The sequence below is a fragment of the Nyctibius grandis genome, chromosome 29 (assembly GCF_013368605.1).
Source record: "Nyctibius grandis isolate bNycGra1 chromosome 29, bNycGra1.pri, whole genome shotgun sequence".
Lineage (NCBI taxonomy): Eukaryota > Metazoa > Chordata > Aves > Nyctibiiformes > Nyctibiidae > Nyctibius > Nyctibius grandis.
The window spans coordinates 3,770,904-3,789,576 of NC_090686.1; the positions used below are offsets into that span (position 1 = coordinate 3,770,904).

The 18,673-nt window shown below is 42.1% G+C and overlaps 1 protein-coding gene across 1 annotated transcript; it reads right to left on the reverse strand.

Moving 5' to 3' along the window:
• Positions 1–1,433: 1,433 nt before the first annotated feature.
• Positions 1,434–13,350, reverse strand: RAB43 (RAB43, member RAS oncogene family). Its single transcript, XM_068420012.1, has 3 exons — positions 13,103–13,350; positions 2,805–2,988; positions 1,434–1,893 (listed from the first exon to the last, which is right to left on the reverse strand). Exons 1-3 carry the CDS (start codon positions 13,313–13,315, stop codon positions 1,640–1,642), a joined length of 651 nt encoding a protein of 216 aa, XP_068276113.1. The 5' UTR covers positions 13,316–13,350; the 3' UTR covers positions 1,434–1,639.
• Between the last annotated feature and the right edge of the window lie 5,323 nt (positions 13,351–18,673).

Consider the following 18,673-nt stretch of genomic DNA (forward strand, 5'->3'; position numbering starts at 1 on the left):
CCTTTCTTATATCTTCCTGATTTTCATGATACTGGATATGTTGAATGGCTAAAAACTGGTGTAGCCCTAGTAGCAACCCAATCCAGGTCCTTTTTGATCGAGATTTTCGAAAGGGACAAGTGACTTCACTTTAAGTGGGTGCTTTCTGAAAGTGAGCTCCTTCCAAAGTATCAGGATTGCAAAAATCACTTGTCACCTCTGAACATCTTTGCTTTAACCAAAGGGTTAGTTAAAAATAATACTGCTTCTGCTCCCTTTGCAAATCCATTTTTGTAAGGTGCTTGAGGGTGTAAATCCAGAGAGGACTGCTGCCACCAGTACTTAAACTGCATCTACAACATGTAAGACAGAGCTGAATCTGAAAGCCAACTATATGTAGTTGAATTATGAAATCTATTTGACTTAGCAATGTAGACTTTTGATCAACAGTGAAAGATTTTTCCTGCTGAGTGTTTCCAAGAAATGAAAAGCAAGTGGTAACTTGGGATAGGGAGACGGAAGCAGTGGAGTACAAAGTTGGGAGGGAATCACTCGAAAAGACGCTGGTTTCTTACAACCAAGGAGTTGCAATGCATGCAGTTTTCAGCTATTCTGAGGTCTTCTTTCCCGTTATATGCCCAGACTGTATTTAAAGAGATGGTTTAAAAAAAAACCCAAACCAAAACCCAAATCCACTTATGCCACTTACGCAATAAACACTCTGGTAACATGATGTCAAATATGTAACCAGAATTAACCCTGTATATGACCATTAGGCACATGGCAGGAGATCATGGCTACCAGTCAGTTCAAGGTTTCTCCAGTTCATGTTTCCAGTGATGCAGGTCTTGAGTTGTGGAATGAACGTAAGAGATCTGAGGCAAAAACCCAATGATACCCACTTGGAAAAGGGAGCTATCACTGTGCAAACAATAACAAATGAAATGTGTCTACCCTCTCCTCAAGGCTGTATTTAAAATAACTACACTGGTCCTATCCTGCTTGACAGCAACTCACGTGATATTGCTCAGGCTGATTTTGCTTTTTGTTAAAATTGTAACTTAAAAAAAATTATAACAAAACCTGAGAGAAGTCTTCCCCACCCGGGCCTGTTCCAATACTAACTAGCAATCCATATGCCCTAGGACAGGTGACTGCTATTTGGTCCTGTAATCAAAACCTTGGGGATTCTGATGCTTGAAATACCTTTATCAAAGACACTGCCACTTCCTGGTCATTGGTGGAGTGCTGAGGATTTAAAGAGACACTGTCAAGACTGCCTATTCCACAAGTTACCTCCTTTGCCAACAGTCCCATGCTAAATGCTTCAGAACTTTGGGTGTGCATGTCTCTCCCCCAACCATCTGTCTCCACACCAGTTCAAATTTGTTTCCTCCACTTTTGTAACTCGTATGAAGGTTACAGAAAAGAAAACTGTGGCGACAAATGTTGAGTAAGTTTTTCAGAGGGTTTGACTTTTAGGACTACCTCTCAAGAGTCCCTTTTGAAAAATAAGACACCAAAGCAAACAGGATTGTGTCTAACTTCTACAAAATTGCTGGTTTCACAGGAGGAGGAGAATATGGCTACCATGCTACTTAGCATTAGGGTGAAGCACCATCTAAATTCCAGTAAAGTCAGGGATATCACCTAGCTCATATCAGCAACCACACCCCCAGCTTTCTACAACGTCTTTGCTGTCAAGCTTGATGCTGTCAGTATTCTTCTCGCTGAACATAGGGCCTCCGTGCCTCATCATGAGCTCTGTAGCCATCTTCACAAAAGCCTCCTCTACATTGCTGGAGTCTTTCGCAGAGGTCTCTATGGCACAGATGATATTATCGTAGTGTTCAGCCAGACTCTGAGCTTCTTCCAGCTGAACCTCTCGAAGGTCACTTAGGTCAGACTTGTTTCCTGGAAGAAAAAGAAACAACAGAGTAATTTATAATGACGATTTATGTCAGAGGAGTATTTAGCAGGAGGTTCTCAGGTTGCCCAGAGAAGCTGCAGGATTTCCATTCTTGGAGATTTTCAAGATTTGACTGAAAGGGCCCTGACCAACCTGACATCAGCCTCGCTTTGAGCGAGAGGTTGGACTAGATAGTCTCCTAAGCCCCTTCCAACCTGTATTTCTGTATGACTCAGAGAACAGAAAAAGTCAGTAACTGAAGAATGGTGGCTGTAGACCTTTACAGAAGAAAAATGGGCTAGAAATGAAAGCTAAAACCATTTTGTGAAAACAGCAGCAGTCTGCTGGTACCTAGGGAAATCTAGAACAGTACTGATGTTAGCAGGTCTACAGGCCCCGAGAGCCACGTATGAGTCAGAAACATCGGGGCTGGGAAGCAGATCTTCTAGCAGAGAACTGACAAACCCTGATTGCTCTGAAATCCTTCTGAAATCCTGTCTGCTGGAGTAAGTGGATGTTCCAGTTCACCAGAACACATTGGCTTGAATTGATGGGGCTTCTCTGGGCCCTGGAAACCTTGTGATCCTTATCATGAGAATAGCTCCACAGCAGCTGTGCCTCAGAACCTGGAAGCCTTCGGTACCCAGTTCTCCATTAAATGAGACACAAAGGATTCAAAGCTGGCTTCTGATACAAAGCTGTCTACTTCTTAACAGAGGTTAATGAAAGCAAAACATTTCTGTTTTAATGAATCAGCACTTTCTAATTAAAAAAAAAGGGAAAATTTCCAATCAGATCTATTACATACATTTTAACTTCAATCAAAAATAAAACTTCTAACCATCTTAAACAAGTACTGCAATTAATTACATTGTACACTAACCTGTAGCGCTTGGTATTGATATTTTAAACTCACCGATCAGTAATTGTACTATGTTGGAACCGGCATACTTTCTCACGTCCTCGATCCAGCGAGGAATGGACAGGAAGGAGCCTCTCTTGCTGATATCATAGGCTAGGATCGCTCCGTTGGCGCTGCGGTAATAACTCTGGGTGATAGTTCGGAACCTCTCCTGGCCAGCCGTGTCCCAGATCTGCAACTAAACAAAACAAAGCATACAGTGGGACACTGGCTAGCGAGCTTTCCTGAATCAAAAGACAGGGCTTGATTCAACAGTCTTGTTATAAATCTCCCTTATATGTAATACATTCTGGCATCACGTGTTTGTAGTCTTTTGTTCGTTCTTTAAGGATAATAATACACACTGGAGAACCTTTTCACACGTGGCTGCTCAAAGTTTATATCTGTAACACTTGAGACACTCTGGGTTCCTGCAGCTCTGATGCATCCTTCTGTGGCAGGTTATGAAATTATCACTTGTGTGTGTCCAGCCCTACCCCTTCTCTAGCAGAGTTAGCAAAACAAGAGGTTAGCCCACAGCCAAGCCACTCCAGTTCGTCACCTGGTGTGCCAGTGAAACTACAGGTGGGTTTTTGCTGGCATATCGTCTGAGGTACTGACGTGGTTTTGCCAGTTCTGCTACAGGGGCAGTAACAACTGGAGTAGGATGTGGTAGTAACATCTGAGAGCACTGACACTGTTTCATAAGGAAATACGAGGCCAGGAAAAGAATGTATTTAGAATACATAAAACGTACAAAAGAATGTATAAAAGAAACGCCAGCAATTCTAGGTTTCAATGAAGTCAGTCAAAGATCTACTCAGTCTAGTCACCTGTCCCTTTTTGGGTGGTAGACAGACATTGCATCTGGGCAGGAAGAAGAAATACTTAGCTTACATACTTTTGCCTAAATCCAGCAGCATAAGAACTATGAGTTTAGTATCAGGGTTTGAGTTCCCAGTACTAGATGTTCCAGAGGAAGAAGCCAAATAACTCGAAGTGGACAAACACAATATCCTGCTCATAGGGAAAGTTTCTTTTTAAATCCTCTTGTTTTATACGTTGTCTAATGTCCTGGAACATGATGGCTTATATTCCAGGAGCTTTTAATCTAAAGTAACTGTGGATGTTCTCATTCTCCATATAAATCTCTAATCCTTTTTGAATCTTTCAAAGCACTTGGCTTCAATATATAGTAGCAATGAAACCAAAGAATTTCCTTTTATAAATTTTATATTTTCTGTCCTTCTATTGCACTTTCACTTCTCTATCCCAAATGATAGATGAGAGACCACTGCTTGTCTTTTTGTACAATTCCTTAAATTCTGCGTCTCCTCTTGACCAAGACAGGACATACGCAAATACTCCTATTTTTTTTAATCTTCCTATATATTGTGGACCTGTTATTTATTAGTTCCCCTCTCTCTGAACCTTTTTCTTTTAAAGAGCTGACAACAACTTAATACAATGTGCCAGTGATATTTTATACCAAATAATAGGGAATCATTTTTCCATTTATTTATTTTGCACATGAGTATTTTGTTTTATCTTCTGACTTGCTGCATGTTTGAGCAGCAGCTTTCACTTTGGAAAAGGCTGTACTGATCAGATCATTCTTCTGTGCTAACCAAGCATTTAGATCCCAAATGATATATGTACAGCTTAAAAGGAATCAATCCAATGAAAAAGTACTTCTCAGTCCTGGTAAGAGTTTTCTCAGAGAAGGGGAAGGGACTGTAATGGACTCAGAAAACAGAAAACCACAAAACAATGATTACTGATGGAACAGATAATGATTTAGAGCAGTCAACAGACAATTACTAGAGACAAGGAAGTTCATGGCAAGTTTATATGTTCTCTGTCCTCAAGTCTCCCACTAGACCTTTGTGTCTGTTACGTCATTTTAAATCTCAATACTTGATTAGGTCAAGTGCAAAACAAGGCTAATAATGATTACACAACTCTTGGGAAAGGTCTGAGAGATTCTGTGCACACAGAAGAATTACAAACGTTTCAAAAAAATATTTGTTTTATTTACACCATGTGAAAAGTGTAAGCTAAATGTGATTTACCTGCAGAGTGACTGAGCAAGCCAGTCTTGGGCCTTGTGCTGTATACTGGATTTGGTCAACCTCTGTATAAGTACACTCCATAGAATCACAGAATCACTGAGGTTGGGACAGATTTGAGGAGGTGACACAGCCTCCTGTGTCAACTGCCTGCTCAAAGTGGGGTCAAAACTTAATTCTTCCAGGAAGAATTGCTCCATGATTTTCCCAGGGACCAAAATGAGTCTGACCAGCCTGTAGTTCCCAGGATTTCTTGCCCTTTCTGAAGACAAGTACAATATTTGCCTTTCTCTTGTCCTCCCCAGTTTCCACAGCCTTTCAATAGTGATAGAGCAACTTCAAAATGTCACCAGAAAGGTCTCACAGCACCGCCACGCATTTTTTACTCAAGCATTTATGTCTGTGTGCTCACAGGAATGAATGTACAAAGTTCCTGAAGCCCTGCGTATCCTGCTGGGAACAGCACAGACCACAGCTCTGACCTTCTCAGGAGCTCAAACAGCAGTCTTCCTCCCACATCCTCCAGGTAAGCTCTTTCCCTCAGGCATCTGAAGTTCATGCTCCCCTACTTGTCACTCCTCTTTTGTGTAAGGACGCTGAATCACTCAGCTTTTTACATGATCTTCAGTTTGTTGTGGTTTTGCTTTCATTGCTGAGACTACAGTATGTATTAGACCCATAAGCAGACACTTTCTTTGCAAACATATATCCCAACTGACACACCTGTTTGTCACTGTTCCCATCACTTGTGCTGGCAGAAGGAGCCAGGTGAGTGCTCACTCTTTGTTTCAGGGAAAGTCAGTCAAATACAGGCATGGTTTAATGACTTGCTTAAGCCAAACCAAGACAATACTGTCATCAAAGACTTGCCATCGCAGCTGCATATCCTTGCCCTCTCCCTGCACTGAAACTAGCACCTGTTAATCTGATTCACCATATAGCTTCATTCACTGATGTAACTGAAAAATAAGTTTTTTCCTTTTGTTTGAAGGGTTAACACTAATTACACAGCCAGATGGTACCGAAAGCACACAGACTGTGCAGGGAGGAAGGTGCCATGATCCTTTAGAGCAATGGCAAAGTTGTCTTGAACCAATCATGAATATGCCCCTTCAGTTTAACTTGTTGCTGCAAATGAGAGTGGACTGATCCAATAACCTCACCTGAAGCCGAGTAAGGAGTCCTTCCTTGTAGTCTCCTCTGGCAGACCTATGCAGAGATGGTGGCTTCAGCTAGTACGAATCAGTCTGCCTTGCAGCATGCTCAGTGTGCAAAGGCACTTTTGGGGGGGGGCTAATAACAACTCACTCCTTACAATTTGGAAGCTTGAAAACCTTCCTATCACATTGTTTGAAGTTTTAATAACTGTCTTTTTTTTAAATCATTAAGAACACACATTACAGACACAGAGTATGCAAGTATTATGAACCAGATTACCTAATTCAAAGCAAGATGTATTCCTAAAGGCAAAATATAGCTAATTTGCTTGACAGCATCTTTAGAAAACTCTAAGAAAAATACTTCTGTATAGCACAAATCAGTCTGATATATGATTAAAAAAAAGGTAAGTAATTACAAAAGTACCAGTTCTGATCCTAAGTAAACACTATTTTCTCCACTAGGTGTACAGAGATACATTTCAGACAATTCTATTGAAAAAGAAACATACCCATCATAACTACAATTTAAAACCATCATTTTATAGTAAAACTGTTAAACTACTTTTACAAGTATGTAACTCTTGACAAGAAATAACAATTGCAAATTCTTTGGAAAAAAATTTAGTCTTAGTACTTCTCATTTAAAAGCCCCTCAATATAAGTTAGAAGTTAAAATCAAAATACCAAATGAACTGTACTAGCTACAGGTTACAAAAAAAGATACACTTATACAATACAAAAGAATATATGATTGTATCACATATGCAGTATGTGACACAAAGTTCTTAATTATTTATTTCCTCCATTGAAGTACTTCAGCTCTGTAAATAATGCGATGGAAGCCATGTCTGTCACTTAGTAACCTTTTTAATCCATTCCCGATTTTGTAATTACTTCAGCAACAATTTTGGTGTAAGAAAGACAGAAGCTGGGATTGCTGGAGAATTGTGTTAAATTCATCTGAGGATACTAAGAAAAAACACCTATGAAATAAGAGATTGGTAGCAGGCCTGCAGGGGGACCACATCTAGTAACAAATGAGGGCGGGACAAAGAACAGAGAATACCCATTGTTCAGAAGGAATGTGACAGAATACCCTAAGTGAACAAAGACAAGGAGACACCTTTCTTGTGCTACTTGTTTCACTACTGAATGCCCATTTACTTACAAAAGCTAGTTATTTTGATGTGCTTTTAGCTTTGAATTTTTTGGACAGTAGAGCCCTTAGCACTGGCTGGTACCGAATAGCAAAGCACTCAACAAACTTTTAACTCCTCTAAGATTTTTCCTGACTCCGTATAATCACTGTAGAATTGGAGCTTTCCATAAGTACATTAGACAAAGTCTTGAACATCTTTTCATATTTGCTTCTTCACCTTTTTCTGTTGGGAAGGTGTATACAGGGAGTATATGTCATTCACCCCTTGCGAGGATGCAGGCTGGGGTCTGACTGGCTGGGGAACAGCTGTGCTGAACAGGCTAAGGGGGTCTCTGCGGACAGCAAGCTGAACAGGGGCCAGCAGTGTGTCCTGGCAGCATCCTGAGCTCTATTGACAGGAGTGAAGCCAGCAGATCAAGGGAGGTGACTGTTCCCCTTTATTCGGCACTTATTAGATTCCAACTAAAACACAGTGTCCAGTTTTGGGCCCCCTGTACAAGAAAGACATTGAAGAACAGTGAAGGGCCATCAAGATGGTCAGATGAGAAGAGCCTGAAGGAAATGGGCTTATTGAGCACGGGAGAGGGATTTGTGATGGCCTATTAGCTGCTGTCCAGTACCTATGAGGAGGTTACTGAGAAGACTGAGCCAGGCTCTTCGCAGTGGCACATGATGGGAGGATGAGAGGCACCACAGAAAAACTGAAACAAGGAATGTTTCAGCTTGATGTAAGAAGGAAGACAGAAGATGGTAAAATTTATGGCTGGTCTCTGAAAGATCGTTCTGGGATGTCTGATTAGGCTTAAAGAATGCAGAGTTTCAACTACAGAAATAGATTAAAGCATTGAAAATGGTGACAGGTTGACCAAAGAGCATAGTAAACAAGTATTATCAAATGGTTTGATGTGGATTCTTCTTGCATTGATAAACATATTGTTTATCAAAGGTTAATGCTTAACAAATGGCCTCAAGACATGTTAAATATTTTCTCCCTCCCTTACTTCCTACATAATTTATGAGGTACTTTCCTGATTATTCTAAAGCATCACGGGAGTTCAGGTTTACTTTTGCTTGTGAAGCAGCATTAATAATAACTAAGTACATCCTATAGCTGATTCCTTCCTTTACAAAGATAGAAATGTCACTTGTGTGCTATGAATTCTTCAAATCAAAATATAGCAACTTCCATAAAATTTCCCATTAGTGAAATGATGGATGCAAAGACTGTGCTAAATGACTCTTAACCAGCTGACTGTGTCTAAATCCTGTCATCTCAAACGGCAAACAATAACATACATTTCTGTACACTGGCAAATCACAACACTTCCTCCTAAAAAGACTTACTGAAACCATCTTGCAACTTAATCTATGCAATTTTTGCCAACAGCAACAAAACTAACATCTGTATGGCAATGTATTTCAATTTGCAGTGATACTCACACACAGAGCAGTTAGGAGAAACTGCTCCACTCAATTGTTTCCCTATAAAATGTTCAGAGAATGAGGAATCCCTGTTTGCTGGGAATGCAGCATTCCTGGGTGCTCTAGTGTTACGAGTGTCAAAATAGTTGACAGAGAGCTACACTTCCCTCTAGATATCAAATAATATTGCTTCCATGTAATAACCAACAGCTTCATTTGTATTTGTTTAGCAACGTTATTAAATACAACAGTCAGGAGACAAGACAGTTAACAAGTCACAATTTTATATTACTTGCAATTTGGCCAGATAATGACGCATTAATTTTGGGCCATTCTGAAAAGAATATAGTTACTGCCACGAGGCCTGAATAAAAGCCAAGAATCTTGATATCATATGGGCTGAAAAAGCTTGTAAATTAAAAAGCGCAATGATAAAGAAGTATTTGTTATAAAAGGAATGTGTTTCTTTTCAAATGTTCTTCTCTCCTGCTGCTTTCTGAAAGATATAGTAAGAGAGAAAAACTATGGCATAAATGAAAAAAATATTCAGTATATGTAAAACACTATGAAATGACAGCAAAAAGTAGACATTAAAGCTACCCAATTAATTTATCAGTTCAGAGCAGGAAATTCATCAAAAGAAAAGGAATCTTGTTACTACTAACCACAGTTCAGGACTCGGACTTAGGAATGTTCTTGCCTATCATTATGTAAAATCTTAGTTCCACTGTTTTATAAATATATTTTCTGACAGCGATGTAACAGTTACAAAACATTTTTGTTCTGTTTGCCAGATGCTTTCTATCACTCAAAGAACAAGTAATTATTTTATCAATAGAACTTTAATCACTATGCGTTAAGTCAACAACCACAACTTCTGGGAACTACAGTCTGTACTCTAGGATTTAGCCAGCTAGGAAGGATGTATTTTATAGAGAGCAGTACGCCACAATTTCAACCTGTTAAACAGCATATACGAGAGCTTTTTTTTTAAAAAATGAAGCTAGACTGCAGACATTTCATAAAGCTGGGGCGGGGAAATTCTGGATATATGCTGGTCAGAATTTGCCTTTGTGGTAAAAATCAAGGTGGTCATTACAGGTAGCTTTGACTTTGAAGTTCCATTAGAACCCAGTGTGCTAGGTCTGCCAAGTCCCTGCCTGGCCCCGTGCCACGTGGCCTGCCTTCTAGCTCCAACGCCTCCAAGAGCCCGTGGCTCACAACAGCCTGTCCCAGAGGCAACTGGCTTGTATAATCCCACTGGACAATACCTCAAATTGCAATTGGAGATCTTAAAGAAAGAACAAGAAGAGAAGCAGAAGACTGGGTGGCAGAGACAAGCTTACGTATTCTTCCTCTCTGGAAGTGGTGCATCTCTGCAAACCAGGGTCAGCACATACTGGGGAAGCTTACGACACCAGCGCTTTACTGGTGTATTTCTAAAGAGAAAGCTTCAGTTATCATGACTGTCCATGAATAGCTCCTTCCTCAAGCACTAACATCTCTTTGTATATGAAGTTTAGTCAGTAGCTGATGAAGCAGTAGTGTATAAAACATCATTTGAAACACTTGAAAGAGTACAGCTTTACGGTGCAAGGAAAGCCTTGAGTTAAAAAAAAGAAAGTTATTTGCAGAACCTTAACCTTGAGTATCCCAACATGCTGCTTTTCCCTTATCCAACAAAAATGCACCAGAAGGAAGTGAGACTTAAAATCCTTGAGCTCCAAATGTTTCAGAAACATGTAACTGTAATGACATTTGAAGTTTTAAACAGAAAGGGACACTAATACAATTAACCTTAAAATGTTTGTTTCAATCTCAAAATAAGTGTCCAACTCATACTCACTCAGTTGTGTTGCAATACTATCCTCAGCCTGACCAAAAAGAAGCTTAGGCCACTGGGGATGCGGAGCAAGTAGTGTTCAAAAGCTCCTTGGGACTTTTTTTTTTTGTACACACTATTGTTCTGAAGGAACTTCTAAAGATAAGCTTACAAAACATTATAAAAATGGGAATTTACTCATTCCTGCAGCTGTTTGCCAACAAGAAAACCAGCCCTTTGCATTCCTTATGAAGACACTGTCTTGAGCAGCATAAACCCATAATGAAATCAGAGCAGCACAGAGATCTCCTGGCATGCTTTTGCAAGGATCTTTTTGTGAAGTCAAGCAAACTTTATTTTAAACGTGCCCTGAACATCTCGTGATTTGAGGCATGCCAATCAATAATTTATCTGAAATTCTTTTAAACAAGTATGTTTCTGTCTCAGTCACGTGAGACAATGAGAAACACAGTGCATCTCTTGCAGATGTACAGGCTTGTTTACTAACGGGTTAGGATATGATCTGCTCAGATAACTGAAGTGCTCCTCTTATAATCACTGTAAGCTACACCAAAACCCAATTTGTAAAATGAGCAAGATACACACACCTACTTGCCTACTTTACAAGGAAGCTCACAGAAGTATAATAAAATGCCTCCTTGTTTTCTATTTCCTATAGCATTCTGAACAAACCTACCCAGATTAGATGGGACTGCTCTGAAATCTCAATCCAACTAGAAAAGCCTGACTGGAATTTAAACTTCACATACAACCCATACCTTAATATACCAAACAAAAAAAACTCCAAGCAAATGTTTTCATATTCTAGCTGTGTCCCTGACTCAGCAGCTAACAAAAATGTCTGTAAGGTTAATCCAACATTGTTGCTGATTTATTTGCCTAAAGTAATACTTAAAATACTCTTCTTCAATCTCTGCATCCCTAATTTTTTTGTAAGTGGAAGTACAGAACAATCCAAAGCAAAAGAAACCCTCAAGGGCTTGCATTTTCTTACTTGTTTTTTGTAAAATAATTAGAAGTAATCCACAGGTTTTGTTATAGACTGACTACTAATACAGGAATATTCAGGTGCGAGTACTGACAAGCCAAAAAAGCACACCTAGGAAGTTTGGGTTATGTCCTGGGCTAGTCCTCCCCTGCTCCTGAAGTCCCTGGCAGAGACCCCCTGGCACCAGGAACAGACACGTTTGTCCCTTTCTATGTGCCCGGCATTTCAATGGAGCCAGGTTTCAATCTGAAAGGAGAAACCCCCCTTCCAACAGCTCACTTGCTAGAAAGCGCAGGAGAGGCACTAACAGCACAAACAGAAAATCTGAGTTCCCTTTTCAACTGCCAACCCCAGCTATACAGGAGAGGAAAAGGTATAACACTACCAAGAAAACAGACACCTTTGCTAGGTGTGGAACTTCTAATCCCCCTCCTTTCCTAACATGGGAGCCTTCCTTTCTTCCATTTTCTGCAACTTTCGCTGCTTAATACTCTGCTCACCAAAGTTAATTTATAAGAAAAAGACAATAGAGGACTTTGACACTTACTTTGGGTAACACAGACCAAAATTCAACTGCAACTACCGTATTTCTGTGTCACCAAAAGCTTTACAGTTCCATGATCTTCCCAGGCACTGACTGCATCAAGTTCATTTAGTCCCGCTGGGGATAAGTAAGGATAGTTGTATGAGGCCATTCTGGAGGGGGCTGCTAAGGGGTTTATCCCAGCAGCCCCCTACAAACTGCAGGTGCTTTAAGGTGTTTTTTTTCCTGCCATTTGATCACACTTCTGTGCTCAGCAGCCCAGTCTGTTATAGGGAATTTGTGCCACTGTGAGTCTGAGGATAATTCCACTGGGTAAACATCCTATCCTCTTTCTAACCCTAACGCCTAGCCGATTTCCTCCAGCCTAAGAAAAGCAGAAGTCAAATTTAGGGTCGATTTGTTCTGGTTTGAGAAGAACTATAAAAGTGGCACTTTCTGAGACATGCCTTAAACAGTGTCTTAAGATAACTTTTAAATATGCCTAATTCAACAACTGCTCCCCCGTTTCTCTTAATCTGCCCGTTCCACACCCCTTTCTGGACACACGACAGTCCAGCTGATGTTCCTCCTGGCTTGTAAATAAGCCACGGCCAGGAGCCTGCCCGCACAGAGCGGTGCTGCCGCCGGAGCCCCGGGCAGGCAGAGCGCGTCCCGAACCGCGGGTTTGCCGCGGGGCTTTTCCCAGCGCTGGCGCGGCGCTCCCCAGGCACCGGCCCGGCTTGCGGCTGCTCAGCTGCCGGCCGCAGCCTGGCACGGCAACAGACGCGCTCGGTGCCTCCTCGCCCCCCGGAGCTGTTCGGGAAGGCGGCGCGGGCGCTGGGCAGCCCTTCCGCGGAGCACCGACAGCGGGAAGGGGCACGGGCAGCAGGAGCTGCCCCGGGGCGGGGCACCCGCACGGGCGGCACCGCTCGCCACCAGCCACTGTCTCGCCACCGCCGCCTCCTCCTCCGGCAGTGGGGCCGGGGCCGGGCGGCCCCGCCAGCATCTCGGCGGCTGTGCCGGCCCGGAGCTCGGCGGCGCCGGGGGCGGGCCGGGCGGCGAGGTGAGCCGCAGCTCCCCGCCAGCGCCGGAACCGGGGCGGCGGCGTGTCGGGCCGCTCCCTCCGCCCCGGGCCGCCGCTCCGCTCACCTTCACCCGCTTGCCCTGGATCTCCAGGCTCTTCATGGTGAAGTCCACGCCGATGGTGCTGCCCTGGCGCTCGGCGAAGGCCCCGGTTTTGAAGCGCTGCACGAGGCAGGTCTTGCCCACGCTGGCGTCCCCGATGAGCACCAGCTTGAAGAGGAAGTCGTAGCTCTCCTCCGGGTCGGGGCCGGGCCCCCCCGGCGCTGCCGGGCCGGGCATGGCGCTGCCGCCCTCCGGCCTTCCTCCCGCCGCCGCCGCGGGGAGCCGGGCTCTGCGCAGCGCCCGCCGCCCCCCGCCGCGCCGGGCCTAGCGCCGGGCCCGCCTCCGCCCGCCCCCTCCCTCTCTCCGCCCCGGCCGCCTCCCGGGCAGGCATGGCCGCCCGCAGCCGGGGCTGGCGGAAGGGGCGAGAGCGGGTTCGGCTACCGCCGGGGGCACCGCGCCTGCCTCGCCGCCGGCCCGGAGAGGGCCGCGGGTGCACCCGGTTCGCTGCGGCCGCCCGCCGGCCCCCGGCACCGCCGTAGGCCGCGGGGCCGCCGGCGGGCCCCCCGGTGGGCCGGTGCTAGCGGGGCCTGCTCGGCTTCGGTGCGGCAGACAGACGCCGTCGTGTGTGGGCAAACAAGTGCGTTAGTCAGCTGTCCTGAGCAGCGCTGATGAGCCGTTAATCGCTGCCGGTGCCCCAGTCCTGTGGGGAGGACCTACACATGCGGGTATTCGTCTGCATTCCTGCTGGAGTGACGTTTTTGTGATGTGTCCCTTCTGATCTATTTTACAGTTACTGACACATAGAAATAAACAGGTGTAATTACATCATTAAGTCATCAGGAAGTGCAGCTGATTTGCCTTGTTGGCTTTTCATTTTTAGGTCTGAGCTGGGGTGTGGTTTGTCTCTGGAGTCACAGTCCAAGGCTCAGGGCTATGGTTTTTCACCCTTGCAAGGTGCTGCGCTGCTCAGACACGTCTTTAAAACTGTTAACGTCATGCTACGTGTCTTACATATGCACATGTATATGTGTGATTACATATTGCATCACAGACTGGTTATGTGTATTGAGATAAGTGTATCTCAGCAATCGTTATTTGTGTTTTAACTGCTACCTGGGTTATCTACAAAACAAACTGTTCTTTAACAGGTACTCTCCTTTAGACTATGTGGTGAGTCAAGATGCTAGTAAAAATCAGCTTTACTAATAAAATACTTTGACACAGCACATTTTGTTAGTCTGTTCTTTGTAACAAAGATTTGCTAAATTCCATCCTCATAGTTTCAAATGAAAAAATTGTGAAATGAAACTGTTTAATGGCAGAGAGTGAGAGCTAAATTTTCCCATAGGTAGTTGTGCAGGAGGAGAACAACCTGATTTATGACTGAGCCAGCACAGAACAACCAGGACAGCTTGTCTAGAATTGCTCTGAACCAATGGATTTTTGGGCGGCTTCATGATTATTCCTTTTCAGGTCTCCATATGTATTTTTGGTGATCCATGGTAACCTCCCAGCAAGAGCAGAGGTGAGAGTACTGTGTCAGGCTGGAGCAAAGGCTTTGTGGTAGCCTGCAACTCTGAATTAAGCAGGCCAGTGAATTCTAGGATATCGACCAACCAGAACAGAAAAGGTGTTACAGAGGAAATAAGACATCACTGTGCATATGCTCTCATGCTAATTAGCACTTTCTGTGTTTTCAGTGTCTTGAGTGAAGCACTTCAGGGAATTTAGATTGTTTAGGAAGAAATGTTGCTAGAGATGTCAGTCTTTAGTAGCAAATTAATTAAGTTCTAACCTAAATAAACCTATATGGTGATCTCATGAAACACTGAAAAAACACAAGGAGGAGTCCTAAAATACCCAGTCTTCTGCAGCACTGTTTGAGGTTGCAGAGGGTAGGGGTTCAAAGTAATTTTTGTAACTATGCAACGACTCAATAAGTTTATAGATTACTGTAATTCTATGCAGTAGCAAGCGTTTGTTCTTAATAACTTCCAGTGTGGACATAAAACAATTGCCAAAATTGTTCATGAAAACCAAGATGACTTGAATTATAGCTTGGTTGTTACATTGTTTGTACTGTGTTCCAAGATAAATCTTTCAGTGAAGTTCAACACTTCCTCCATGTATTTATAATGCAGGCGTATTGTTTGATGTGTTAGTGCTTTTTATGTGGTACAAACTTTCTTTGGTTGGGTTTTGGTTAAAAGAATGCTTAAGCATCTGTATTTCTTGATGGCTTTACAGCCTGCCAATTTCACAGCTGTATCTGCTTGAACGGATTGATTTCTTCAAGACAACAAAAGTAGTAATATGTTGTACTTTCTTTTTTAAAAGATAGCTGCTAAATAGTTACATACTGTTTGTTTGGGGTTTTTTTTTTTAAAGTTATAAAATCATGTTCCCATACTCATCGTTACCTGACATGGCCCCATATATTTGATGCATAAATTCTTGGTTGTGCATATTAAACCATACGTATTTTGTGACTCTTGAGTTCATGAGAGCAAACTGCTCTTCTTCCCATGTTATAATATTTTTTATATTGTTTGAGGATAAATATTTTACTCTTTAAAAATTTACCTAATTTTGTAATCATGTGGGCTCTGGCTTTGTACTTCTGGACAGTGTGAGGTTGTTTTGAAGAGGTCTTAGATTTCAGTTTACCGCAGGTAAGGCTGGCTGAGCCTGCTGGGCAATGTAGCGTGCAGTATTATGGCATGTGCTCTTTTACAGAAATTGATTGTTCTGAATTTTAACCAGAAGAATTTTGTAATAATATACCATTTAGTAATTCAGTCTAAAGTGAAGGACATGCTGATTTAAGCATATTTGTGTCCAGAACTTTCTCATAAAAGTTTAGCAGTGTCTGATGTTTGCCAGTTAAAATGTTAGTAGGTGTATTTTTAATTTGTTAACGTTCTAAAGCCTTTTTGAACAAAAAACCCAATAATTAGGAAAGTTACCTGCGTGTTTAATGTTTACAGGAGAGACAAAATTTTGTCCTCTTGTGGATAAGGTGTAGAACTTTTAACTCATTTGCAGAGGGCTGGGACAAATGAATGGCTATTTTGAGCACTGTCACTAGTCAATAGGTGTTCTTGCTGTACAGGACAGCCTCTCTTTTCCATGTCTGTATGTCTGTATTCTGTGTGAGAAGTGATTGGGGAGCAGCATGAAGAGAGAAATCTCTTTAAGGTAATGGTGATAATCATGATTAATTGGGAAGCCCCACAGTTTTATAATGGGTTTTTCCTGGAGAGCCTTACGTGCTCATTTTTTCCACACTCAGCCATTTGTCCCTCAAAGCTGCAGGGGTCACAGCACTTGGAAGACTCCTTAAGTCTTGAAAAAATGATGCCACTTAGACCTTGTGGCCAGTTCTAGCAGAAATCTTGCTTTTGCCTGGTGTTCTGTTGTACGAGCACAAGTGGCAATGAAACTGTCAAGTTATAAGGAAGTTGCTGCCCAACAAACAGGGATGAATTTGGGGTCCAAAACTTCTCCGACCAAAGATTTCTATTGAATACTTCTTGTAAGCTTGCAGAGCCTAGCCTTGCTCTGAGAAAATATTTAGTGTCTCCTTCATGGGTGATTCCTAGCAATGAAATAGCTTCTGTTGTGCAGTTGTTCAGCGAAGTGTATGACTTTGTCATGTGTGACATGTTTGTTACCCAATGCAAGTGTTGAATTTATCAGCCAAGTTTCAGAACAAGCTAGTAATGAAAAAAATTTAATTGCATTCACAAAGTTTTCCAAGTTACACGTTTTGAATATTAGAAGCCGTAAGCTATTTCCAATTCAGATGACTCAATTGTGGATACTGGCTTCATTGTCATTTGAAATACTATCTTCATGTACATAGCTTAATCATCTTCTGGATGAATGCAATGCAAATTCTCCTCCGCTCAGTTTCTAAAGGCTTTTATCAATCTTAGTCACCCATCTGTTTTCCTTGTCTGTATTGTATAGAGAATGAAAGCCAGTCATTGCATGGGTTTTATCTCAGAGTGTAAGAGGAGACATGCCGCTGCAGAAACCATGCCAATTAATAGAAGAGATTTCTTAAAACACAGCTGTTAATCACAGTTTCAAACAGTGAAGAGTTGCTGATGAAACTAAAAACCTTGGTTCCTCGCAGTCAGGTTGATTTGGCAAATCATCACAGGCCAGTCCCCTAGTTTTGGGTATCTGTGTGATTCCTTGAGCTGTTTATTGGCCTGCGTCATCTTGCCACTGTAGATTGTAGATGCTCATTCAGGAATGTAGGGTAAGGGGAATGAGTGAAGTACCTTTGAACAGTGTGTATGCTCGTTAGTATTCCTCCCTTGCATTTCAAATGCAACCAGAATCCCACAGAGCAGCAGTGTGCACCTGGACTGAGGATTTACCTGTTGGCCTGTGACTGCACATTCATGACATATTCCTTAAAGTGCTGAATATGTGTTCTTCACAAATCCAAACGTAAGATTGTGTATTTCCATGGGATACATTATTAACTCTGAAGTTGACCAGTGTTGTTACATTATTATCATACTTCAAAGGTATTTAAGTAGAATATTATAGATTTTGCCAAATTCTGCATGCAAAATTTTGACAAACCAAATCCCCGCCTGGTATTCGATGGCCTCTGATGCAGGGAGATGCCTTGTGCTTCCTCTAACTGTTTACGTGTGGTGTCTCTGTCTTGGGAAACAGACATTTAAGTACTTTATTTGCCAAACTTAGGCTACATTATAAAGCATTCCTCACTGAAATTAAGAGAACAAAAATACATGTATTAATTAAGGTTAATGTGTTCCTCAATTACATTCATTGTCATGATAGACAGAGCTAATATGAAAGCTTGGTTCTTCTGTCAGCCCTCTCATTCTTTTGGGTGTTGCAGTTCTTAGTGTCACTAGCAGCAGAGATCATTTTCAATGCAGATGTGGCAGTTCAGTCTTTGTGGCTTTACTGCGACCTTTGCAGGTTCAGATTCATGTGTGGTCTGGTGTCAGACTTGGAAAGACAGGTGTATACCTGAATATAGCTACATCACACAGTTCAGTTAAATTTAGTGAGACTGGCAAGTTGTCAGCTCTTGTGTAAAGAACATAAACCTTGCTTCTCTGCTGAATAAATTAAGTTTTTGTTTATTGTTTTGTAGTAATTTTTTGTATTTTTTACATACTTGAGCTTCAGATTACCTCTACAGCAGCAGACTTTCTCAAATGTGCAAAAAAAAAAAAGTATATGTGGGATGTGCTTGGTCCTTCATTATGATATGAAGAGGAGCAGCCAATGCTCAAAAAAAAAAAAGAGATTGGTTCCTGGATGGTTTGCCTTTTTTTTTAACATATTTTATTTTAAATATATAAAACTGTTAAAATATTGGGACCCACTTGGTCATGCTGAATAACGCTGCAAAAAAACCCAGACCAAACCAAAATGGTTTCTGTTTTAATATGGTAACCAGGACAAAATGAAGTACCTATATCTGCCTTGTGAAGACATATTTGCAGTCTATGAATAGTGACAAACAAAAAAATTAAAATAACCCCAAAGAAAGTGAAAATAAAATAATGTTGCATTTGCACCAACCTCTGCTTCACA